Source organism: Delphinapterus leucas, chromosome 3 (assembly GCF_059928025.1).
Source record: "Delphinapterus leucas isolate spDelLeu-1000000601 "Yukka" chromosome 3, BTC_Dleu_Yukka2, whole genome shotgun sequence".
Taxonomy (NCBI): domain Eukaryota; kingdom Metazoa; phylum Chordata; class Mammalia; order Artiodactyla; family Monodontidae; genus Delphinapterus; species Delphinapterus leucas.
Window position 1 is genome coordinate 111,098,970 of NC_143131.1, and position 25,696 is coordinate 111,124,665.

At 45.3% G+C, this 25,696-nt stretch overlaps 1 protein-coding gene and 1 long non-coding RNA gene across 3 annotated transcripts in view; one reads left to right on the plus strand and one right to left on the minus strand.

The window, feature by feature from the left end:
* The window catches only part of SLC22A4 (solute carrier family 22 member 4), a 56,879-nt gene that overhangs the window by 13,120 nt on the left and 18,063 nt on the right, over nucleotides 1-25,696 (plus strand). Inside the window, exons 2-6 of one of the 2 annotated variants that reach the window (XM_022588755.3) lie at nucleotides 3,076-3,179; nucleotides 4,525-4,679; nucleotides 11,937-12,108; nucleotides 15,938-16,064; nucleotides 19,272-19,366. In XM_022588755.3, the coding sequence (XP_022444463.1) occupies nucleotides 3,076-3,179; nucleotides 4,525-4,679; nucleotides 11,937-12,108; nucleotides 15,938-16,064; nucleotides 19,272-19,366 (653 nt within the window). The remainder of the gene's footprint in view (nucleotides 1-3,075; nucleotides 3,180-4,524; nucleotides 4,680-11,936; nucleotides 12,109-15,937; nucleotides 16,065-19,271; nucleotides 19,367-25,696) is intronic. The other variant, XM_089909305.1, reaches the window with a different exon arrangement.
* The window catches only part of LOC111182413 (uncharacterized), a 43,392-nt gene continuing 30,563 nt past the window's right edge, over nucleotides 12,868-25,696 (minus strand). The window contains exon 3 of the long non-coding RNA XR_002646742.3: nucleotides 12,868-17,046. This is a non-coding gene — a long non-coding RNA (uncharacterized LOC111182413). The remainder of the gene's footprint in view (nucleotides 17,047-25,696) is intronic.

Below are 25,696 nucleotides of genomic sequence, written 5' to 3' on the forward strand. Positions count from 1 at the left end.
TCCAGCTGCCTTCCCCTGCCAGTTGTGAACAGGATCTCCCTGCATGGTGTTGACAGGGCTTCTTGGGCCCCTCTTCAGGGAAGGAAGGGGGACCTAGAACCATGGCCTCATGGCTTCCAGTAGGAGAGCAATGGGGAGCTGGCCCTCACCTCACCCTTCTCAGCACCCAATACAGAACTCCTTACCTTGCTCCATTCCCCAAAGAGACTAGGCTTGACCCACTATCAGGGCCAGCTTCATATCAACCCATGCAGTCACACAGGACCCCACACTTGGTTTTAATGCTCTGCTATTGATGTCTTGAAATTTTTTTTTTATAAATTTATTTATTTCCTTTTGGCTGTGTTGGATCTTCGTTGCTGTGCATGGGCTTTCTCTGGTTGCAGCAAGCGGGGGCTACTCTTTGTTGCGGTGCGCAGGCTTCTCATTGCGGTGGCTTCTCTCATTGCGGAGCACGGGCTCTAGGCACGTGGGCTTCAGTAGTTGCAGCATGTGGGCTCTAGTAGCTGTGGCACACGGACTTAGTTGCTCCGCGGCATGTGGGATCTTCCCGGACCAGGGCTCGAACCCATGTCCCCTGCACTGGGAGATGGATTCTTAACCACTGCGCCACCAGGGAAGTCCCAACGTCTTGAAATTCTTAATCATTTTTGAACAAGGGGTCCTGCATTTTCAGTTTGCACTGGGCCTGCAAATTAGGTAGCCAGTCCTGTTTACTACCTTTGCTCATGCAATGCCTGGCTCCACATCTTAACAGCCTTCCTCTTTCCTTTCTTTCTCTAAGTGCTATCTATCCTGCCCAAAGGCAATGTCCTGACAGAAAAATATTTTTAAAAACACAAAGGAGAGTACATTATCTTTGGAAGAGCTTTTCTGCTTGACTGCAGATGGAATGGTGTTTGTTGATAATGGACACGTTAACACCCCTACCAAACTTGGGATTTTCTTGGCTCTGTCCAAGGCTAAAGGCTGTGGTGTGGGGGAGATCTTCTGCCACTAGTCCTGGTGTCACATTCCTTGAAGAAGTGTAGGGCGTAATAAACTCGTTTTGTCTGGCCTTTGGAGTTCTTGTCCAAAGCGGGACATGGTTAAGTTCTGAGGCCCAAGTTGGTATTTACTTGCTATGACTTCAGGCAAACACCAGTCTCAGAGCCTAAGTTTACTCTTCTGCAAAATGGGTTATACTCCACATCACGAGGCTCTGGGGCCGCAATCACTAACCTCTTTGTGTGTTGGGGCAGATCCCAAGATCTTTTCTGACACTTTGGTGAGTGATGTTTTAGAAGTGGGTGGTCATTAATTCAGGTACATGTCTTGTCTACCCCTTCTGACCCGTGGCCTCGCAGGGCACATGAATCTGGCCATACAGTTTTGGAGGGTTTGTGCCCTTTCCCCTGAAGCCTATTCAGGTACCCCAGTTGAAGCAACACTACTCTGGGTGTGGTTTCAGACTTATCCTCAGTTGTGCCTGAGGGGTAGAGAGCAGAGTTTCTGGTCCACATTGTTTTTCTTCTGCGGAGCTGTGCTTGGGCGTCCCACCTGTAACCAGCATTGTGAGAACAAGCAGAGGCAGATTTATGAATCTTGTTATTGTCTCCAGGATGGGGTGTTCTCAAAGACATTATCCTCAACAACACAGAGTGGCCCCTTTGTGGAAGGAAGTATATAGGAGAGGCTTCTCTCAGGTCTCAGTACTCAGAAAAACTGAGCTTTTGCAGAATGAGTTTATCACTTTGCACACCATGATCCTGAGAGCTGAGCTGCTGGGATATTCAAAGCCAGATTTCAGGGCTTCCCTGGCAAGCAGACAGGCCTTTGGGCAGGACACCCAGAGGTCAGTCTTACCACTGGCTTGGTTATTTTGTAGCCCCTCCTCCCCTGAGATTTTCATTTGCCCAGATTCCCTTAGCTTTTTGTTGTACACATTTCTCTTGTATGTATCCTTATAAACGCCTCTCTCTGCTGCAGATGGGACATGATATAAATATGTGAACTCATTTATAAATCTATTTCAGGGAAGTTGTGAGGATTAAGATCTAAATTGCTTTGGGAATGTCATGGGAGCAGCACCACTGCTGGGTGGGGCTGGGATTGGGTGGGAGGCAGGGGATTTTTCCTATAGTCTGGATCATCTTGCCACACACGGCAACACCGTGACCACAGCCCCAAAATATTTATTGGCACCACCTGCTTGTTTTTTAATTAATGAAAGCTCACTGAACACACTGAATTTTCTGCAGCCTCCCCTTGAGATTTTGCTGAATTGACTTAAGAGCTGGAAACTGAAACTCTGCCTCAAACTCTCATTCTATGGGTTCACAAGCAGGGACTTGCTAGGGCTACCAGAGCCCACGGGCCCTGGGGAATGGGAGGGACCGCACTTCTGTGAGGGCTGCATGGGAAGGAGGGTAGAGGAGTGCAGAGGGGAGATAAGGAGCACTGCAGAGGGGAGATAAGGAGCACTGCAGAGGGGAGATAAGGAGCACTGGAGAGGGGTGGGAACCCCACTCCTAGCACAGTGGAGCCCCAGATCAGGCCCTAGGTGTGGTCTATGGTATAAGTGGGCCAGGGAGCACAGGGTTCTCTGGAGGATTCTGTTCAGAAAATATAATCACAGGCCCCTGGGGACCGCGTGCACTTTCCAACAAAGTAGAGGAATCTTTTACAACTGGATCATGTGACCATGCCCTCTACCCTGCCCTGCAGGCATTTCAAACACCTTCCCTCCATGCTGTGATGCCTTCTGAAGCAGAAATGGCATCTTTGCTTCATACTGCTTCACAGCTGAGGGGTCACCAGTCAAAGCCGTGCCTCAGCTGACTTCTTAATACACGATGTAAGCAGGGCCAGAGGTATCACCCTCCCTTTCGGAAGAGGAGGGTGAGCCTCAGGCAGGACAGTGACTTGCCCCAGTAAATGGTAGCGTCAGGAGTCAACCCCAGGGCTGCGAGGCCTATGCCCTTTGCATATAAGTGACAGCCTGGCACAGGGGAGGAGAGCCTGCCTGGCTGCCATGCTATGCCCTTGGAGCTGGGCTGGAGGATTTGGGCTCACACTTCACATTTTCCCTGGCAGTGGAGTCTGGTGTGTGAGGATGATTGGAAGACGCCCCTTACTACCTCCCTGTTCTTCGTAGGCGTGCTCCTCGGCTCCTTTGTGTCTGGGCAGCTGTCAGACAGGTAAGAGTACTGGGCGGGAGGAAGGGTGATTGTCAATTCATTGCCTGTCTTGGGGTTGGACTGAATTTAGGGTATTTTCACCCAGAGAAAGGGAGGCCCCTTAGGCCACCAAGTGAGTGATAGGAGGAACCATGATGTCTCCTCTGTCCTCTTCCCTCAGCCCCTTGCGGGGACTCATTGAAAAGTGGAGCCCTTATATCACCAAACCCCTCGAAAATGTACACTGCTGCCTCCCCACTGCCTCCCCACCCCACCCCTAGCTCTTGGATGCCTTGTGATCTATCCACAACCAGCCATCAGCCAGAGTCAGGGCCAGACTCTGGGGAGTACCCTTCCCTAACAGTGCACCCGCCTCTGCTGTGGGTCAGGCCCCTGGCTGGACACTGGGGCCACAGAGCTGACCCAGGCTGGTTCTGGGCCTCCTGGGGCACAGAGTCAGGAGGAGACAGCATCGCAGCTCTGGGAGATGTGCCCTCACCGGCCCTTGAATGTTCTTGGGTATCAGAGCAGGGAGGTGGGAATGCTCAACGTCAGTCTTGGGGAAGGCTTCCCAGAGGAGTGGCTGTCCCTCCCCCAGTCATGAAGCCCAGTGGGACCCCAGACCCAACAGACTGAGAACTGAGTTTGGAAGATGGGGTGGGAGACTGTTCTGCTCATACCTGTGTTCCCTTCTAGCCATTGGACACTATCAGAAAGTCAAATTAAGACTTATTAAAAAAAAAAGACTTAAGCCAACTATAGTGTCATTAATGGATGTTGCTGGAAGCTACACTTTCCATAGAGCAGTGGTTCCCAATTTGGGATGCACAGTAGAGAATATTTTTAAGTCCCAATACCCAAACTGCATCCAATTGTCTACATCCGGACGATAAGCATGTTGGAAGGCAGGTGCTGGCACCGGTATTTTTTAAAGCTCTCTTGATTCCGGGCGCAGCCAAGGTTGGAAACCACTGACATAGAAGGACTCTTGGTTCTGGATTGACAGAATTCTCATGTTGTTGTTGTTAGATGTATCTGCAATCTATACTCACATTCCAGAAATATGATGGCATCTTCTACCTATGACTCATTCTAAAGAGTAGATTTCCACATGGTCCTTGCATAAGCTGCTCTGTGCTTTCAAGATACAGGAGGCTCAGAATCTCAGAAGTTACCTCCTGGGCAGATGGATGCCTGAGGCCTCACCAAGGAAGAACCTGGGAGGGTATGACAGTAAGGAAGCCTGTCACAGCCCTGAGAAAAACAAAGTCTGCAGCAGTGCCTGACTCAGAGTTTCCACATGCCCTTATGACAGTGCTGCTGTGAACTTCACGGGCCATGTCTTGTCCTGTGCTGTACTCTACAGGTTTGGCAGAAAGACCATCCTCTTCGCAACCATGGCTGTGCAGACTGGCTTCAGCTTCCTGCAGATTTTTTCCATCAACTGGGAGATGTTCACCATGTTATTTGTCATCGTCGGCATGGGCCAGATCTCCAACTATGTGGTGGCCTTCATACTAGGTAGGAATGGCTTCTGACCTACAGGGCTCCTTGCAACCCTCTGAGAGGCCTAGGAAGAGGGGGCCACTGGAGAGGGCACAGGGAGTGCTCTTAGCACAGAAGGAAGCACCTCATCTCATGGGCTGTGCTTCCAAAATGTGATCAGCCTCGGGGATATATGTGCTGGTGGTGGAGGCTCTAGCCACAGGTGCTTTGATGGGTCGCAGGCAAGGCAGGCACGCACAGGGAGCCAGCTCCGTGCTGGGCCCTGAAATGTGACAATGAAGAAGAGCTGCAGCTGGTAAGAACCAGCCAGGTAATAACAGACACATTTCAGGAACACAGGGCTCGGGAGAGGGACAGACGAGGGGATCTTGAGGGAGAGACAGCCTAGGGGTGTCTTTGATCTGAGCTATGAAAGCTTGAGGTTTCTGCCTGGGCTGGGGCTAAAGGGTGTTCCTGGCAGCTGGGCATGGCCCATGGAGGTACTCAGGGTAGTTGGTGTGCCCAGTACACAGGTGGAGGAGGCACATGCAGACAGGAGTCCAGTGCCAGCCAGCCATCATTGGGCAGATCTGGCCTCACCCCTAAGTCAGAGCCCACCCCCAGAGCATATCAGCTGCATGCAGGACAAGCCTTACTGCTGAGAGCAGCCCTATCTCCTAGCAGCACCCTTGCTTCTGGAATATCAGGCTGCATGAGGGGGACTCACAAGCTAAAGGTCGTGAGGAGGACCCCAGGGCCTTTACCAGCTTTTCCTGGGAGGCAGCAGGGTGAGCTCCGGGCAGGGTGATAAGGGTCATCTGCAGGAGTGAGAGTCCCCAGCAGGCTCTCTGAGCCCACCTGCTCCCTCTGAGCAGGTGAGAGAAAGGGAGATGGGGGCACATCTGGGATAATAGACACCAATTCCCATAATCTCCAGTGTGATCATATTTCCTTGTTGGCTGTCCCAGTTTGTCCCTATTGTCACAGCGTAATTACCACTAGTGCCCCTTTAATGTAAGTCTAATGATTCTTCTTGTCTCAAAAATCTGCATCTAGTAAAATGATTCTGGTCACTTTTGAGATTCTGGATGACTCGTTGGCTTTTGAGATCCTGTGTTCTCTTAGTTGAGGGTGTGTACACCCTGTCACATTGCCAAGATGGAACTGTTCAAATTCCACTCCTTTAATCATTTGTGAAGAGCCCCTCTCCACAGGCCCAGCCTCAGTGTCTGAAGAGGGAGAAGGGGAGGGTATGCTGAAGCCACACGGCCCCCACAGAAGCACCCTCTTCAGCAGGCCCCAGCAGGATGAGGCCTCTCTCCTCCCTGCAGAGGGAAGGAGGGGAGCAAGATTTTCTTAAAGAGGGTCATTTGAGGAGAGGACCCAGAAAGCTTCCAGCCAGTGGTACTGGAAACTTGAGATTGGAGGAATTCAGGACAGAAGTTAATACCTCCTGATGCCTGATGGCCCCAAGGACACAGGGCTCTTGGACACAGCAGAGCCTGTTGTTCTCATGGTTTAAACCCTGCAGATTCCTTGTTCCTTTTGATGACCGCCCTATACCTGGAAAGCCCAATGGGTAGCTTTGCTTGGGCCAGAACATACCAGAGACTAAACAGAGGAATCTGCCTGATGCCAGCAGAGCCCTTTAGGAGGACCTAAAGAGTCACCTGAAATGGAAGGGCACAAGGTCATAGTGAAGCCAGAGAAGCCCTGTCATTGGGATCAGGAGCCAGGTGGCGTCTGTGCCATGCACGGCATCCCCCAGGTCCTGCGGAATGGCAGCATTGAGACCTGCCTTTCCAGGGGTAAAGGGTGCTTCTGGAGCCATGGAGCCTCCCCTGTGTGAGTGTATGCGGCCAGGAGAGCCCACCCCAGGCCTGCAAGAAAGTCCCTGCCCAGCTGACCTTGACACTACAACCAACTTCCCTCCCTGCTCCCCATGATGAGACGAGTGAGAAGGCCAAGGGGAAAGTAAGATCTGTAAGATCAGTCAGAACCTAGATGTACAAGCCAGAAATCAGTGGGTGGGACACTGGGTATAGCAGGCTCCCCATCAGCCTGGTCCAGGGCTGTGGTAGGGTGCTCTGGGAGCCTCCCTGGCTATAGTGTTACTCTACTGTGCTCTGCAGGAAACTGCTGACTTTTGTGCACTGGTATGAGCCTCTTTATACTGGGTTCTCAGGCCTGAACGTTTCAGAGTGTCGCTGAGAACCAACCTGCCCCCTGGAGCAGGCAGACTCGCTCGATAGCGCCTGGGGTAGGGTGGGGTGGAGCAGACTCGGCGGAGGCTGACTTCTGGCAGTGCAGCAGCGCTCTCTGGTGTTCCAGGCCTAGCATAGTCAAATTCTGGGTTTTATTTAACTAAAAGAAACCTAAGCTTTGGATCCGGTCTGCATTCTGTCTGGGCCTTCCCTTTTGCCCTCTGGCTCTAGGGAAGGGTTGGCAAGAGGCTGTGATGATAATCTCCCGTTTTAGGATTCTTCACATTAATTCAGGAAGCTGAATTACTCCCACTCTGAAAGCAATGCAAAAATGGATCCTCTCCTTGCTCTGCTTTTTAACAATTATAAAGTCTGCCAGAGTCACAGGAGACAAGAAAAAGAAAGGAAGGAACAGTGCTACTTAAAGGAACAGAACGTGGATACACCTGGAAGTGAGGGAGCTGCCAGAATGATGCTTGTTCAGGAGGAAGTGACCACTCAGGACCAAGGACACTGGCCCTACCCACAGTCTAGCTCCCCCTCACAATCTCCTACTGTTTCCCAGAAACAACGCCTTTGACCTGTCCACAGCCTCTGGGTGAAATGCCAGCGGCATCCTCCTTTATCTCTCATAACCAGCTGCTTGAATTTATTTTGTCTCCTGTCTTGACTGATCCATTAATTCAGTATTTTCCCAGTACTCCTAACATCAACCTCCTCTGCAATATTTGTTCCAGCATGCTGAACTATTTAAAGTTCTGCTTCCTTTGAGGTCTAAATGTATTCTTCCTTTTGATAAGTACATAACTGATGGCATCTTCCTTTATAACTTTGGCTACCCGGAAGCTCAGGCTGTATCAACTATGCAGCCTTTATCAGCCACAGAGTTTTTTAATGGAGATATCGTTTGCATACCATAATGTTAACTCTTTAAAGGTGTATAATTCAGTGGTTATCAGTGTATTCACAAAGTTGTACGATCATCAACTCTACCTAACTCCAGAACATTGTCATCACCTGCCATTAGCAGTCACTCCCCCACACTCCTCTCTCCCCAGCCCCTGGCAACCACTAATCTACTTCCTGTCTGTGTGGATTTGTCAATTCTGGATGTTTCTGATAAATGGAATCATACAATATGTGGCCTTTGTGACTGACTTCCTTCACTTAATGTTTTCAAGGTTGGTCCATGTTGTAGCATGACTCAGTATTCCATTGTATGGAGATGCCACATTTTGTTCATCTCTTCATCAGCTGATGGACAACTGGGTTGTTTCCACTCTCTGACCAATTTGGAGAATGTTGCTATCAACATTTGAGTACAAGTTTTTTGTGGATCTGTTTTCAGTTCTCTGGGGTATGTACCTAGGAGTGGACTTGCTGGGTCAGGTGGGAATTTTATGTTTTACCATTTAAGGAACTGCCAGACCGTTTGCCAAAGTGATCCATTACATATTTTTGTTCTTTTCTCCAAGGCATAGCTTTTCACCTTTCTTTGTATTTTACTTTAACATTACCATTATTTTATTTTATTCAAGTTATAAGCTACCTCAAAACCTTCAAGGGATGAGGTGGGATATAAATACATTAAAAAGATGCTGAAATTTGCTGGCAGCCCTTGTTTGCACTGAACTGTGTAAGGGAAGAACCGGGGGGACCCAGGGAGGAGGAAGGACTCACTCCTGTCTGTCGTCAAGGGGCTCACATCTGGTCGGCAGAGGCAGCCATTGCAGTTGTTATAGAGAATGCGGGTCATGGCCTAGGAGTGTTGGGAGGAGCTCCTATAAATTTTCTGGGTATATGCAGAAATAGGAAAGGTTACTTTTAACTAGAATGATCTGTGAAAGTTTGTAGAGGAGAGAGAGGAAGCAAGGGAATATCTGCTGTTTTGATGAGAATTCGGAGTATTTTCCGGGGAGCAAAGAGAGCTTCTGCTGTCTTCCACCGGGTCTCTTGGTCAAAGGCACTGTACTTTCCAACATTCCCCTGACATCTGGCACATGTCAACTGTTTGAGCAGGATGAAAGAATTAATTATTCCTGAGTACCTACCACATGCCAGACACTTGACTAGGCCCTTTATCTACATTATCTCAGGCCTCATAACAATAGCTCCATGAAGTAGGACTTGTCAAAGTCACTCTAGTAGCAAATGAGCATCAAGGAGCCCAGGCTCTGCACATGACTAATGGAGGCCACTCCTATCCTAGGGCCCTTGGGTCCTACCCCATATCCTGGCAACTGCACCACAGTCTTGTTTCTTGAGCTGGGGTCTGCAGACCTCTGTTTATCATTCATGGAGTGGCAGGTCCTGCCTCCAAGTGAAATGGATCCAGTGGTTCCTGGGCTGACTGCCACAGAAGGGCCCTGATCAACATGGTAGTAAGCCTGGCACTCTCTGAGTCACTCCCTCTTGGAGAAAGTGCTCAGATTCTGGTGGCGGTGACGGGCAGTGGGCAAACACTCCTGGCCAAGACATGCCTCTTTGGCTTAGATGTCAGAGTCTCACTCCCAAGTGGTACTCAGAGGCCCAACCAGACCAAGACCAAGTGGGCTTTGTCCTAGGAGTAAAAACCTAGGGGGTAAAGGAGGCCAGGACAAGGATCCCCAGTCAGCGGAGCCAGAAGTCACCAGTCACCTATCTCACTGCCATGGAGTTTCTGGCACCTGCAGGCCGTGAAACGTCTGCAGGAAACAGGACTCCTCTCCCAGTGTCCCTCAGAGGGGGCTGGTTGGCCTCTAGTGAGTTCAAAAACCAGCCCAGGTGGGGAAAACACAAATCCTAACTTCTAAAAGGCAGGTGTGGCCTCACCCATCTCCCACACGTCTCCACTAGGACCTCAGTTGAAGGACTGCTTGACAGGGCCAAGGCTTTGTTCCCAGGTAATTTTTTTTCCTGGGCAGTATCCACAGGTCAAACTGATCAGGCTTAAAACCTGGCTGTCCCACTGAGTACATATGTGTGAATTTAGGCAATTTGCTTCAACTCTTTAAGTCTCAGCTGATAATGTATAAAATAGAAGTAGTATTAGTTCTTATATAATTGTTGTGAAGACTCAAAGAGATAATATATGTAAACGCTCAGTCTGGAACCTGGCTCGAAGTGCCTCCTCAAAGCACTGCTAGCTACAAAGATGATGATGACGGTGTTCAAGGCAGGGCGATTGTCTGGAAGGTCAGTGAGCAGGAAGTCGTGCTAACAAGGAACTATTCAGGTTTGTGCCACCTGTGTTGCTCCACAGAAAGGCAGAGGGGTAGATTTGTGAAGCTTCTGTCCCCCATGGGTACTCTGCAAAGTTAGAACAACTCTGTTCTGGCCTGAGATCCAAGCTTAGAGGGGGAGATTATCCAAGAATCCAGTGGTGTAACTTCTCTCTCTTCTCTCATCAGGGTCATGGAAGTGTGAGGGAGCTCCCTTGGTCTCATGAGTCTACAAGATTCTCACTTGGTCCTGGGCACTTTCTCTTTTCCACAGTCACATCCTCTGCTGCTTCACCTCTGGATCTCTGCTTAAGAATAAATCACCCCCTATTCATTCTCATGTCATAATAATCACAGCCGAAGTGTTTAGAAACCATGGCATGGTGAGTCTTCTTATGGAGTGGTAGGAAGGTCATTAATGAGGTAAGAAAATATCTGGAAACAACAGTCACGATCCTGAAAGAAGTCTGGCCCTATTCCTGAAAATGAGCTTAGAGGCTGAGAAATGCCCTGGGTGGTTAGGGCTGTTGTCTGCAGTCCAGGTTGTGAGGGGTACACAATCCTGGCCATTTCTATCAGTCTGGCTTTTAGAAATGGCTGTTCAAGAGGGAACCACTGAGGTACATCTTCAGTTATGCTGAGTGAAGAAGAAGAAGAGAGGTGAGGACAGGAACAGGTAGGAGGTGAGAAAGGAAAACCAACAGAAGTAGTAATTTTACTGCTTCTCTGGAATTAGCCCTTAATTCCTTAGCCTGGGTTCAGGGCATCTAAACACGATTGAAAAACTCTCTCTTGAAAGCTAAGCCTGAATGACCTTCGAATGATCTATTTTGTAATTTCTGGGCTGCTTCTCGGCAGTGGTGGGCAGATCTCAAACAAAAGACGGAGCTGTTGCCATTGGCCAGATCTCCGCCCTGGGGCAGAAGACCAAGAGTGAACTCTGGGTAAAGGGCCTGGAGTTTTGTGACAATAGAAGGAGCTTGTTCTTGGACTCCCTGTCTCAAATCAAGCACTCCAAGGAGCAGGCAACATCTCTGGAAGAAGTGGGGCTGAGCGATCCAGTGTGGTGCTGAGCAGAGCAGGAGCCTTTCCCAGAACAGGGCCGGATGCCAAGTAGTCTTGGACCTTTGTGGTGTTCTGGGAAAGCTCTGTGAGCTCCTTCTGTGTGTGGACAGCTCCAGGGCTGCCGCCTGCCAGGCGGGAAGAGCAGCTTCTTCTTGTCTTTCATTGGGCTGTATGGACTGTGACTGCCTGGGGCTGAGCCCTGGGCACAGTGTAGCTGCAGCAGAATTCAGTTCTGGGTGCTGGGGCCCTGCTCTGTGCACCTCCAGAGCCAGCTGGATCTTCTTTATCATTTCTCAGGGCTCAAGGGTGGCTAAGGGTGTCCTAACACAACTCAGTAACTGAACTCTCCACTGTTTCCGAGAGACCCGTGTCTGCTTATTTACAGTGGAGAATTGTGGGAAAGGCTGAATGCCCCATAATCCACTCGCCCTCAGAAGAGCCCCCCCACCCCCCCGCCCCGGTCTCCTGGGACACCCTTTCTGCTCCTTACTCCGGGGCTCTTAACTTTGGAAATGTGGCATCCTCAGAAGAGGTTACCTCTTAGGGCTGGGAGTGATGTTCCTATGACATGAGGAAGCCTTTAAAAAAAAAAAAACCTGTGGCTCCTTTAAAATCTCATGAAAACTCATCCTTCTATGAGGTGGTAAGTCTTGGGTCACGTCCCACCTTCCTCCACCCTGACCGCTCCTGCTCTGGGCCATGAGGCAAACACCTTTTCCCTTTTCTAAGTGGTTATGTTTTAAACTCTAACTGCCAGGTAATGATGTAAAAAGCAAATATTAAAGTGAGTTAAAATGCTAATACTCCTCCCTTGTTTTGAACAGGAACAGAAATTCTTGGCAAGTCAGTTCGTATTATATTCTCTACGTTAGGCGTGTGCACATTTTTTGCAGTTGGCTACATGCTGCTGCCGCTGTTTGCTTACTTCATCAGAGACTGGCGGATGCTTCTGCTGGCGCTGACGGTGCCGGGGGTGCTGTGCTTCCCGCTGTGGTGGTGAGTGTGGCTCCGTCCCAGACAGCCCCCTGCTGCGAGCCAGCAGCCTGGAGCCCAGAGCCTGGGGCTGACCGTGGCGTGGGCTTGCTGATCTCACTGGAACAGGCTGGGGCCTCGAAGCCCAGAGACCGTTTGGCTCTTTGGGGTGGGCCTATGTGCTGGGGTTTGATTCCCCACCATCCCACAAAGCACCATTCTCAGGAAACCCAGTCCCCCTGAGGCTCTCCCCCCGCTTATCTGTTACTGGTGGTGATTGTTTGTGGAGATGGTCTGTTGGCTTTTGTTATTTTTAACTCTGCCCCCCTGCTCTTCTGACACTTTTCTCTCGCTAGGAAATCTTGTTCTCCTCAGGGCTACAACTAATGTAACTTCCTCAAACTTCCCTGTCGCGTGATGATTAGCGTCTGAGATGTCACTGTTTATCTGCTTTGTCTTGAAGGGCGAGAGAACTCCTTCTGTTTAATGAATTGTTAGAGAAAATGTTCTCTTCTCTCCTCCCACTACCCTTCAACCAAATTTTGGCACGTCAGTGTGGGAATAACAAAGTGTTGAGACACTGGCCCCAGTTTCACCCAGTATGGCTATGGGGAAGATTTTAGGTGAGAGAACAAATTAAGAATGATGGAATAAGGTCGCAGCCATACCCTTTTTGGGGAGGGATTCCCCATTTCTTTGATTTTTCCATATTTAAGCAAAAGGAAAGGGGATTTTTCCCATTATGGGGTCTGGTGCTCTCTCTCTCTCTCTCTCTCTCTCTCTCTCTCTCTCTCTCTCTCTCTGTCATTAATTAGTTCTGGTTTGGTTTCATGATGTTAAAATCAAATCTCCCAGCAGTGACTGGTTTTACTGAACTGCTTTATCTCTACTGGCTCACACACAATGAAAGTTTCTCTGATCATTTTTTAGAGCTCAGAGGTTAGACTAGCCCTCGTGGTTGCCCTGTCCTGTGGACACACTGCCTGAGGAAGTTTCCTAGAAGGGCCTTCATCTTGCTGCAACTGTTAGGCAGCTGTAGAGGCTGACAGGTAGTACATCTTGACCTCGTTGGACCAGATGGCTCTTGTTAGACCACTCCAAACTACTGTCCTTTTATGACCTCTAAGACTGCTATGATTTACCAGTGCAGATTCTTGGCATGGGTGTGTATGGGGGAGAGAGAACACTTTTTTTTCTTACTTCCCTAGAATTCGAGAGACAGTGTGTTAGAGGTTAGATACTCTTCTGATTTCCTGACCCAGTCTGAGAGCAGGGCAAGTTTCTGGAATGAGAATCAGCCCAGCAGCAGCAGCATCATTATCATCATCATACCCTCTGTCCCTCTCTCCACAACCCCCCTGCTCACTGAGTTTATTTTAAAAGATGTCTTGTCTTGAGTCTCTCAAGACGCAAGACAAGATTATTCAAAGGTTAGTTTCTGCCTCTTCCAATGAATGATTTTAGTAATCTGTGTTCTTTGGCTCTAGTTGTCACTTTGGCATAAGAGACCAGTACTTTTAAAATATGTTATAGCCAACTTTATTACTGTATGATTCTACCAGAGAGAGAGAGAGAAAGAGCAAAAATAGAAGGGCCCTGACTGACCATAAGGGATTAGTAGGGATTTTAGTTTGTGGGGCTTGGATCTTTGCCTCAGAACCAAATATCACAGCAAGGAACAGCTCTGATAGGTCAGCCTCTTGAGTTTCTAGCACAGAAGGTCCATCCCACAAGGAGCTGCCTTACTCTTTCCCTGAGAAGAGTTGTTCCTCTATTGCCCATGGGCTGGTTGGTAAGTGTTCCTAGCTGTGGGCACATTGTACCAGGGACAGGACTGCCCCAGAGAGAGGGCAACCCGGGGCCAGGACAAACATGCTAAGTGCTTGTCCTGAAAGTTTAACAAGAGTTTTACCATTTTCCTATAAAAATAAAATAGCTTCTTTTGAACATCTTGTCCTTGAAGGTGGGACTTCCTGAAGCAGTGCCCATCTATCCGGGTGGGCTGGGTTGATGTGGGGATTGCTTTGAGCTACTGTGACCTCTGCTGCCTACTTAATATGTATTATGGACTCTCCAGCAACACCCTTCCCCTGTTCAATTTGAATTAAATCTACCGAGAGGCTATAGTGTACAACCTTATTTGGCCCTCCACTAACTTGAAATGATCAGCTAGACTTAATTCTTTATGCACCAAGAAACCATGGCAATTCAAAAGTAGAGATCGCAGCAATCCTGAGTACAGTGGGCTGAAAATGGAGCCACTGCAGGTGGTTTGGGGATTTTTTATGTCTCAAATTTCCTTTAAAAGGCTTGGCAGTAAGTGATCACAGGTACAAATGGACTATGTGTATAGTGGGTGGGGAAGGAGCCCATAGGTGCAACATGGGGAAAGCTTTGCAACATCTAGCTGACTAAACATTAGGAACCTGAGACCAGCGATGGCACTCTGAGCTTGTAGTAAGAAAGGTAGGATATTTCTAAGAACAACCTGGTTGGGGAAAGATACCTCTCAGAAGTAGAAGTGCCCATGCTGTATATAGTGGCTGTGGGGTAAGACCTCTAATTCTTCACTAATACAGTTGCCGGTAGCCACATGCATTGATTTAAATTAAAATTAATTAAAAGTAAATAAAATATAAAATTCGTTTCTTCAGTCACACTAGTCACACCAGCTCAATAACCACATGTGGTTAGCGGTTGCTGTATTGGATAGCGCGGATACAGAACACCAGTGGAAGTTCTCTTGGACAGCACAGCTCTAATTACTGAAACGGAGTGGCCTAACATCATCACAGTTGCTACAGGGACCAACCAAGGGATATATTCCAAAAAATGCAGACTGGGTTCATTTTTCAACCCATGTGCTTGTAGTAGGCTAGGGACAGAAGCTGGGGGTTGGCTATTCGATATGTTGTGTTTTGCTCTGAGATAATTCCTATTGAGGCTTTGGAGGGGCCTATTAATTATAGGAGGACTATATCTGCTACATATAATTTATTTTCTAGGATAACTTAATACTGACAAATAAGTAAGGAAAACAAGAGCTGGCAGAAGATTGGCTAAGCAATTCTGAGAAATAAATATTAGGAAAAAATAGAAAAATTAAAGTATAATAAAAATAAATAGAAATAGAAAAATTAGGAAAGAATAGAAGTCAACCATGTTTGAGCATCAGTTAAAAATGTGGATAGATTGTGTAATAAAAAATATGTTTCTAACTAACACAACATTGTTAATCAACTATACTCCAATATAAAAAATTTTTTTAATGTTTCTAGGCATTAAAAAAATAAGACCACATTGGCTGTGGTCTGGTTTGGGTACTCACTGAGCTGAGAATCTGTTGAGAGCCATGCGGCAGCCCACAGGAAGGTGTCAGTGCACTTAACCTCCTCCTCTGACTGCAGGAAAAGCCTGAGAAACACAGATGCCCTCTTTTACCCAATAAACTTGTGAGCATCACCAGCTGGGCACCAGGGATTCTCCTAGGGATAGACACACTGAAAAGATACTAGACTGTGTTTCTTTTATGAGCCACACCGTCTATGAAGTTGTGGATGGTGTTCTCCAGGTGCCCTGGCTTAAACCCCAGTTAATGTTACCCCTTATAGTGTGGCTCTGGCTTCAAGTACAACTAATGATCTGTCTTTTGATTTGATCATAACTTTGAAACTTGAAGGTGCTTTTATTTATTCCTACAAATAATGGAAATCTTATGAGGCCTCCCTCTTGATGTTCTTTAAAAAGACAAACTAGAATTTTACAAAATAAAAATTATTCGGGGGCAACTTAACAGTTGATAGCATCAACCTTGCTACTGTGAAAAATTATAAAACATTCAAATGAATTTTAGGTTTATTCCTGAATCTCCCCGGTGGCTGATATCCCAGAGAAGATTTAGAGAAGCTGAAGATATCATCCAAAAAGCTGCAAAAATGAACAATGTAGCTGCCCCAGTGGTGGTTTTTGATCCTGTGGAGGTAAGGATTTGCACATGTTTCCTCCTGAGATCAGTTATGCATTCTTTTTCTTTCAAAGTCTTCTTTATTTTTTAAAATTTATTTATTTATTTGTTTGTTTTTGGCTGCGTTGGGTCTTCGTTGCTGCACACGGGCTTTCTCTAGTTGCAGCGAGTGGGGGCTGCTCTTCATTGCAGTGCGTGGGCTTCTCATTGCAGTGGCTTCTCTTGTTGCAGAGCATGGGCTCTAGGCACGCGGGCTTCAGTAGTTGTGGCACATGGGCTCAGTAGTTGTGGCTCGTGGGCTCTAGAGCGCAGGCTCAGTAGTTGTGGCGCACAGGCTTAGTTGCTCCATGGCATGTGGGATCTTCCCGGACTAGGGCTCGAACCCATGTCACGTGCATCGGCAGGCGATTCTTAACCACTGTACCACCAGGGAAGCCCCAGTTATGCATTCTTGATTATGGAATTTAATTTGATTCAATAGGTTTTGAGTGCCTATTATGTACCAGGCACTGTTCAAGGCCTTAGAGACACAATGATGATGAAGTTCTGAGCCCTCCTCAAAGGGCTGTGGACCAATTAAGTGCAATAATATATGTAAACTGCTTAGCATATAGCAAGTGTTGATTAAGTATTAGTTTCCTTCCCTTTTGCAAGGTTATCTCCAACTTTTTATTGGTCTTGCTCCACACCATTGATGCAGCTACATACTGGTGATTTTTGAATGTCCAGATTAAGAGGGAAAAATGTGTTTGAGGGGTATTCCACCCATGGGCTCCCCACTGTACTCTGAATCTTACCAAAGTCTGCTGGGGAAGCTGTACATGTCTTTAGTCTTGCTATGTTGTGTCTAGAACCTTAAGGCCTGAGAGCACAGGCTGGAGGATTCACCCCTGCAGGCGGGAGGCCACGAGGAAAAGCAGATATTCAGTGGAAGCAGATTTGCTTCCTGCCAGTCAGTGAGGATTCACAGTGTCCTTGGCCATGCCTTGTGCCAGCTCCTAGAGAAAACAAGAAAAATTAGAGACATAAGGAGCACAGAATGTAACCAAGAGTGTTAAGAGGATTTGATGGAAGGTAAGTGATGACATGAAGGAGGAAGTCCCCAAGGAGTGGACACTGTGAGCCAGCAGAGAAAGAGAGTAGAGTGACTCAGGGCTGAAGAGGCAGGTCCAAACAAGGGAGGACACTTAGATGGATGGAGAGGATGGGGCAATGGCACTCCTGGCCAGAGGGTCAGGAACTGCTCAGGACACCTCAAGAAGACTATATGCTTCTTAGTCTTTATGCTTGCCCCACCCCAGGACTTTGGAGGGTGGCGAGCACGCCAGTGCTCCACCCTGAGGGCTTCCTCCATTCCTGGCCTTTGCGACCTCTGACAGAAACAGATACCCTGGTGATGGCTGGAGGATTAATTACAGTGGCTATGAGCCCAAGCTCTCAGAGGGCTGCCAGAACAAATATGTCTTAATCCTTTGCTCTTCAGATCAAGAATTCCATTCCCAGCCTTGGTCAATATAACTGGATGCCTGATCCACAGGTCCTGTCTGTGCCTGGTACCACTCCCAGAACCTTCCAGGAGGACTGCTAGTTCCCAGTAGTTTATGCAGGGGCTTTCTTTGTTGGGATAACGGGGTTATACTGCCAGGGGCATGTTCTAGAGTTGTACACTCCACGTAGTGCAGAAGCAAAAAGGTAACATGGCTGTGAGCTGAATGAGGAGGTGTCTGTTTTCGGAAAGAAGGATGCTAATATTTGGGAAGCACCTGCTACAAGGGCAGGTCTGGCACTCTTCCTTCCTTTGTAGTAAAAATTCCTTCCTCAGCCTCTTACTGAACACACATAATAGGGCCACAGAGTCATTGTACTTTATCCTGAGGAGATAAAAGGCTCCACCTCAGAGCCCTGTAACTTTTTAGTTTCAATTCTTTTTTTTAAATTGAAGCATAGTTGATTTACAATATTGTGTTAGTTTCAGGTGTACAGGAAAGTGATTCAGTTATATATACATATTTTTTTCAGATTATTTTCCACTATAGGTTATTAAAAGTTATTGACTGTAGTTCCCTATGCTATATAGTAAATCCTTGTTGCTTACCTATTTCATGTATAGTAGTTTGTATCTGTTAATCCCATAACTCCTAATTTATCCCTCCCACCCTCCTTCATTTTGCCGTTGGTAATCATAAGTTTGTTTTCTATGTCTGTGAGTCTGTTTCTGTTTTGTATGTAGATTCATTTGTATTATTTTTTTGATTCCACATATAAGTTATATAATATTTGTCTTTCTCTGTTTGACTTATTTCACTAAGTGTCATATTCTTTAGATCCATCCATGTTGCTGCATATGACAATATTTCATTCTTTCTTACGACTAGTATTCTATTGTACATATATACCATATCATCTTGAGCCAGTCATCTGTTAATGGGCACTTGAGTTGTCTCCGTGTCTTGGCTATTGTAAATAGTGTATTGATAGTTTCAATTCTAATAAGCTTGATTATCTAGATTCCTAACACATGGCAAGTTAACTTCAGGAAATTAAAAGTCAAGGAAGGAAGCCCATCAACAGCGGTATGAAATTGCCACCAACCACTGACAGCTCACATCTTTTCCTCAATGGTGCAGTAATTATAGTAATAGTTAAAATGTATGGGGCATCTACCATGGTTCAAGTACTATGCTAAGATTTATATATATGATCTCATTTAATCTTCTCAACTCTTGATTATTATACCCATTTTACAGAGAGGTAAACTGAGGCTCATAGAGGATAAATAGTAACTTGCCCAAGGTCCCCTAGTTAACCCATGTGTGTTCTGACACTGAAACAACAACAGGACAAGTATTAAAAGCAGATATGGACCTCAAGGCAGTTTGGGGCTATATGGTGCTACCCACTCAACAGGCCCTAAGGCTCAGTGTGATTAAGGTCACCCACAATGATGCCCATGAGTCAAGGCAAGGCTGTGTTAGCAGTCAGGCTTTATGTAAAGAGACAGTGAAGCCAGTGTTATATATTTTAAAGGCTTCTGTCTAAAATGGGCCACAAACATTTTTAAACGTTATAATCATCATATATTTAGATGCCCTTATTCCCTGCAAATTCCAGACTTCTGAGCATGTGATGTGAGACATACATGCATAAGAATATATTGTCATAGCCAAAGATACTTCCTCACCACCTCTCAATCTCATGGTTGTGTGCATTACTTTAACAACAGGAGCTAACCCCCGTGAAGCAGCAGAAAGTTTTCATTCTGGACCTGTTTAGGACTCGGAATATTGGCACAATAACAATTATGTCCTTGCTGCTATGGTAAGTAATAAGAGATCTGGAAATGAGACATGCAAAATGTAAATATACAATTGATTTTCTTTAATTCAGGGGACAAGGTCAAGGCCTGGGTCTTCCTGAGGCAAAATTATAAATTTTAGAATTCTAAGTTATTTGGAAAGGCTTCAATTTAATTCATGGAACTGGATACTGAAAAAAAATGTCACAGGGAACAATATTTAGGTCTGCAATACTGTGACCCACTGGGAAATCGTTCCCTGCTCCTCCTAGAGCTACTGGGATTAAAACTAATGATGTCCCTGATGCCTGAAGCTGAGATGCTAATTCAGCTCCTGCTCCCAGAAGCTATACTGAAAATTAATCGGTGAAGTTAGAATACCCTGAATCCCCACTGCCTGCATTGGAGTTTTGACAAGCTTTTCATACTTGCTCATAGGAATCTACCAAGTGATTTTAAGGCCTAGAAATAACGAACTGACTTTGTAGGCAAGATTTAATAATGTATCTGCCAAGAAATTAGGAAGAAGACAAAAAGAACATGCCTACCCCATGATGGCAGCACAAAAAATGATGGTAATCAGAACAGGTAGAAGATGGTGGTGTGGAAAGATGCAGAGTTCGCGTATCCTCACAACTAGGGCGTCTGCCAGATGCTGGTGGGGGACCCCAACACCCAAGGAGATGGGAAGAACCCCCAAGTGCACCAGTAGAACATGGGAGGACTGAGCGGGGGAAGGAGAAGTGGAGGCCAGACAGGACTGGCACCCCTGAGGGGTGGCTCAGAGTGGGGGAGAGGTTCCCATGCCTGGAGGGACCCTCGGGGGCTTGGATCAGGGGGAGCACACCCAGCGTTTCCCCTGCCGAATCGGCTGGGGAAGTCTGCCCAGCTCTCGAGCCAGGTCCTATGCTCTCAGAGGTCCCCCCCAGGCTGGGTTGGTCCTGGGGGTGTAGGAAGGAGGCTGGACGAGAACAGGAGAGGCAGCTGGGAGGGGCCCTCCAGGATGGGAGGAGCAAGAGAGGAGCAGAGGGTATTTGCCCTACCCACTTGAGCCCAGGAAGCTTGCTGGGCTCCCAGGTGGGTTCCCCCACCCTCTGAGACCAGAGGCGATGGGCATGCCTGAGCCCCTTCTTCTCTGTTGAGCCTAAGCCCCACCCCCAGTGCCCCCCAGGGCCTTTTCCAGCCCTGTGGGTCCTAAGCATAGGCCCTGCCCACTGCCCAAACCTTGACCCTGCTTAGGCCCTGCCCTCCACAGCCAAGGCCTTTTCCACCTTTTTTTTTTTCTCCATCTCTTTTTTAATATCATGGCTCTGTTTTACCTTCCGGTTGTTGTTTCACCTATATTTTTATTTTTATATTTTTTCTAACATATCTGTCAGTTTCCTAGTCTAATTTTATTTTCTACTTTGTTATTGTTGTTTTTTGTTTTTTTTTTGCCACACCACGCAGCTTGTGGGATCTTGGTTCATGACCCAGGGGTCGGGCCAAAGCTCCTGTGGTGGGAGCTCCAAGTCCGAACCACTGGACAAACAGAGAACCTCAGACCCCAGGGTATATTTATTGCAGTGAGGTCTCCTGGAGGTCCTCATCTCAGCACCAAGACCCAGCTCTACCCAACAGCCTACAAACTCCAGTGTTGGAAGCCTCAGGCCAAACAACCAGTAAGACAGGAACACAATCCCAGTCATAAAAAAAAGGAAAAAAAATGAGACAGCAAAAAAATATGTCACAGACGAAGGAGCAAGGTAAAAACCTACAAGACCAAATAAATGAAGAGGAAATAGGCAATCTACCTGAAAAAGAATTCAGAGTAATGATAGTAAAGATGATTCAGAATCTTGGAAATAGAATGGAGGCACAGATTGAGAAAATACAAGAAATGTTTAACAAAGATCTAGAAGAACTAAAGAACAAACAAACAGATGAGCAACACAATAACTGAAATGAAAAATACACTAGAAGGAATCAATAGCAGAATAACTGAGGCAGAAGAACGAATAAGTGAGCTGGAAGACAAAATGGTGGAAGTAACTGCTGAGAAGCAGAATAAAGAAAAAAGAATGAAAAGAATTGAAGACAATCTCAGAGACCTCTGGGACAACACTAAACGCACCAACATTCTAATTATAGGGGTCCCAGAAGAAGAAGAGAAAAAGAAAGGATCTGAGAAAATATTTGAAGAGATTATAGTGGAAAACTTCCCTAACATGGGAAAGGAAATAGTCATCCGAGTCCAGGAAGTACAGAGAGTCCCATACAGGATAAACCCTAGGAGAAACACACCAAGACACATATTAATCAAACTAACAAAAATTAAATTCAAAGAAAATATATTAAAAGCAGCATGGGAAAAACAAAAAATAACATACAAAGGAATCCCCATGAGGTTATCAGCTGATTTTTCAGCAGAAACTGCAGGTCAGAAGGGAGTGGCAGGATATACTTAATGTGATGAAAGAGAAAAACCTACAACCAAGATTACTCTATCTGGCAAGGATCTCATTCAGATTCGATGGAGAAATCAAAAGCTTTTCAGACAAGCAAAAGCTAAGAGAATTCAGCACCACCAAACCAGCTTTACAACAAATGCTAAAGAAACTTCTCTAGGCAGGAAGCACAGCGAAGAAAAAGACCCACAAAAACAAACTCAGGGGCTTCCCCGGTGGCACAGTGGTTGAGAGTCCGCCTGCCAATGCAGGGGATGCGGGTTCATGCCCCGGTCTGGGAAGATCCCACATGCCGCAGAGCAGCTGGGCCCGTGAACCATGGCCGCTGAGCCTGCGCATCCGGAGCCTGTGCTCCGCGATGGGAGAGGCCACAACAGTGAGAGGCCCGCGTACCACAAAAAAAAAAAAAAAAGAAACAAACTCAAAACAATTAAGAAAATGGTAATAGGAACATACATATCGATAATAACCTTGAATGTAAATGGATTAAATGCCCCAACCAAAAGACACAGACTGGCTGAATGGATACAAAAACAAGACCCATATATAAGCTGTCTACAAGAGACCCACTTCAGACCTAGGGACACATAAAGGCTGAAAGCGAAGGGATGGAAAAAGATATTCCACGCAAATGGAAATCAAAAGAAAGCTGGAGTAGCAATACTCATATCAGATAAAATAGACTTTAAAATATACTGTTACAAGAGATAAGGAAGGACACTACATAATGATCAATGGATCAATCCAAGAAGAAGATATAAAAATTATAAATGTTTATGCACCCAACATAGGAGCACCTCAATACATAAGGCAAATGCTAACAACCATGAAAGGGGAAATCAACAGTAACACAATAATAGTAGGGGACTTTAACACCCCATTTACACCAATGGACAGATCATCCAAACAGAAAATAAATAAGGAAACACAAGCTTTAAATGACACAATAGACCAGATAGATTTAATTGATACTTATAGAACATTCAACCCAAAAGTGGCAGAATACACTTTCTTCTCAAGAGCACATGGAACATTCTCCAGGGTAGATCACATCTTGGGTCACAAATCAAGCCTTGGAAAATTTAAGAAAACTGAAATCGTATCAAGCATCTTTTCTGACCACAATGCTATGACATTGAAAATCAATTACAGGAAAAAAACTGTAAAAAACATAAATACATGGAGGCTAAACAGTACGCTACTAAATGACCAAGAGATCACTGAAGAAATCAAAGAAGAAATTTTAAAAAATACATAGAAACAAATGACAATGAAAACACAACGACCCAAAACCTATGGGACGCAGCAAAAGCAGTTCTAAGAGGGAAGTTTATAGCAATTCAATCTCACCTCAAGAAACAAGAAAAATCTTGTTTAATAAGATTTAATAAGATAGATTTAATAAGATTTAATAAGATTTAATAAGATAATAATAATAAGATTTAATAATTGGCATAAACAATCTAACCCTACACCTAAAGCAACTAGAGAAAGAAGAACAAAGAAAACGCAAAGTCAGTGGAAGGAAAGAAATCATAAAGATCACAGCAGAAATAAATGAAATAGAAATGAAGAAAACAATAGCAAAGATCAATAAAACTAAAAGCTGGTTCTTTGAGAAGATAAACAAAATTGATAAACCCCTAGCCAGCCTCATCAAGAAAAAAAGGGAGAGGACACAAATCAATAAAATTAGAAATGAAAAAGGAGAAATCACAACTGGCACCGCAGAAGTACAAAGAATTATAAGAGACTACTACAAACAACTATATGCCAATAAAATGGACAACCACAAAGAAATGGACAAATTCTTGGAAAGGTACAATTTTCCAAGACTGAACCAGGAAAAATTAGAAAATATACACAGACCTATCACAAGTAATTAAATTGAAACTATAATTAAAAGTCTTTGAACAAACAAAAGTCCAGGGCCAGATGGCTTCATAGGCGAATTGTATTAAACATTTAGAGAAGAGCTAACACCGATCCTTCTCAAACTCTTCCAAAAAATTGCAGAGGGAGGAACACTCCCAAATTCATTCTACGAAGCCACCATACCCTGATACCAAAACCAGAAAAATATATCACAAAAAAAGAAAATTATACACCAATATCACTGATGAACATAGATGCAAAAATCCTGAACAAAATACTAGCCAACAGAATCCAACAACATATTAAAGGGATCATACACCATGATCAAGTGGGATTTATCCCAGGGATGCAAGGATTCTTCAATATATGCAAATCAATCAATGTGATACACCATATCAACAAATTAAGGAGTAAAAACCATATGATCATCTCAACAGATGCAGAAAAAGCTTTTGACAAAATTCAACACCATTTATGATAAAAACTCTCCAGAAAATGGGCATAGAGGGAACCTACCTCAACATAATAAAGGCCACATATGTCAAACCCACAGCAAACACCATACTCCATGGTGAAAAATTGAAAGCATTTCCACTAAGATCAGGAACAAGACAAGGATGTCCACTCTCACCACTCTTATTCAACGTGGTTTTGGAAGTCCTAGCCGTGGCAATCAGAGAAGAAAAAGAAATAAAAGGAATACAAATTGGAAAAGAAAAAGTAAAACTGTCACTGTTTGCAGATGACATGATACTATACATAGAAAATCCTAAAGATGCCACCAGAAAACTACTAGAGCTAATCAATGAATTTGGTAAGGTTGCAGGATGCAAAATTAATGCACAGAAATCTCTGGCATTCCTATATACTAACAATGAAAAATCAGGAAGAGAAATTAAGGAAACAATCCCATTTACCATCACAACAAAAAGAATAAAACACCTAGGAATAAACCTGCCTAAGGAGGCGAAAGACTTGTACTTAGAAAACTATAAAACTCTGATGAAAGAAATCAAAGATGACATAAACAGATGGAGAAATATACCATGTTCTTGGGTTGGAAGAATCAATATTATGAAAATGACTATGCTACCCAAAGCAATCTACAGATTCAATGCAATTCCTATCAAACTACCAATGGCATTCTTCACAGAATTAGAGCAAAAATTTTACAATTCGTATGGAAACACAAAAGACCCTGAAAAGCCAAAGCAATCTTGAGAAAGAAAAACAGAGCTGGAGGAATCAGGCTCCCTGACTTCAAACTATACTACAAAGCTACAGTAATCAAGGCAGTATGGTACTGGCACAAAAACAGAAATATAGATCAATGGTACAGGATAGAAAGCCCAGAGATAAACCCATGCACGTGTGGTCACCTAATTTACAACAAAGGCAGCAAGAACATAAAATGGAGAAAAGAGAGCCTCTTCAATAAGTGGTGCTGGGAAAACTGGACAACTATAGTAAAAGAATGAAATTAGAACACTACCTAACGCCATACACAAAAATAAACTCCAAATGGATTAAAGACCTAAATGTAAGACCAGACACTATAAAACCCTTAGTGGAAAACATAGGAAAAACACTCTTTGACATAAACCACAGCAAGATCTTTTTTGACCCACCTCCTAGATTAATGGAATGAAAAACAAAAATAAACAGATGGGACCTAATGAAACTTAAAAGCTTTTGCACAGCAAAGGAAACCGTAAACAAGATGAAAAGACAACCCTCAGAATGGGAGAAAATATTTGCAAATTAAATGACAGACAAAGGATTAACCTCCAATATATACAAACAGCTTATGGAGCTCAATATCAAAAAAACAAACAACCCAATTAAAAAATGGACAGAAGACCTAAATAGACATTTCACCAAAGAAGACATACAGATAGCCAAGAGGCACGTGAAAAGATGCTCAACATCACTAATTATTAGAGAAATGCAAATCAAAACTGCAATGAGTTATCACCTCACACCAGTCAGAATGGCCATCATCAAAAAATCTAGAAACAATAAATGCTGGAA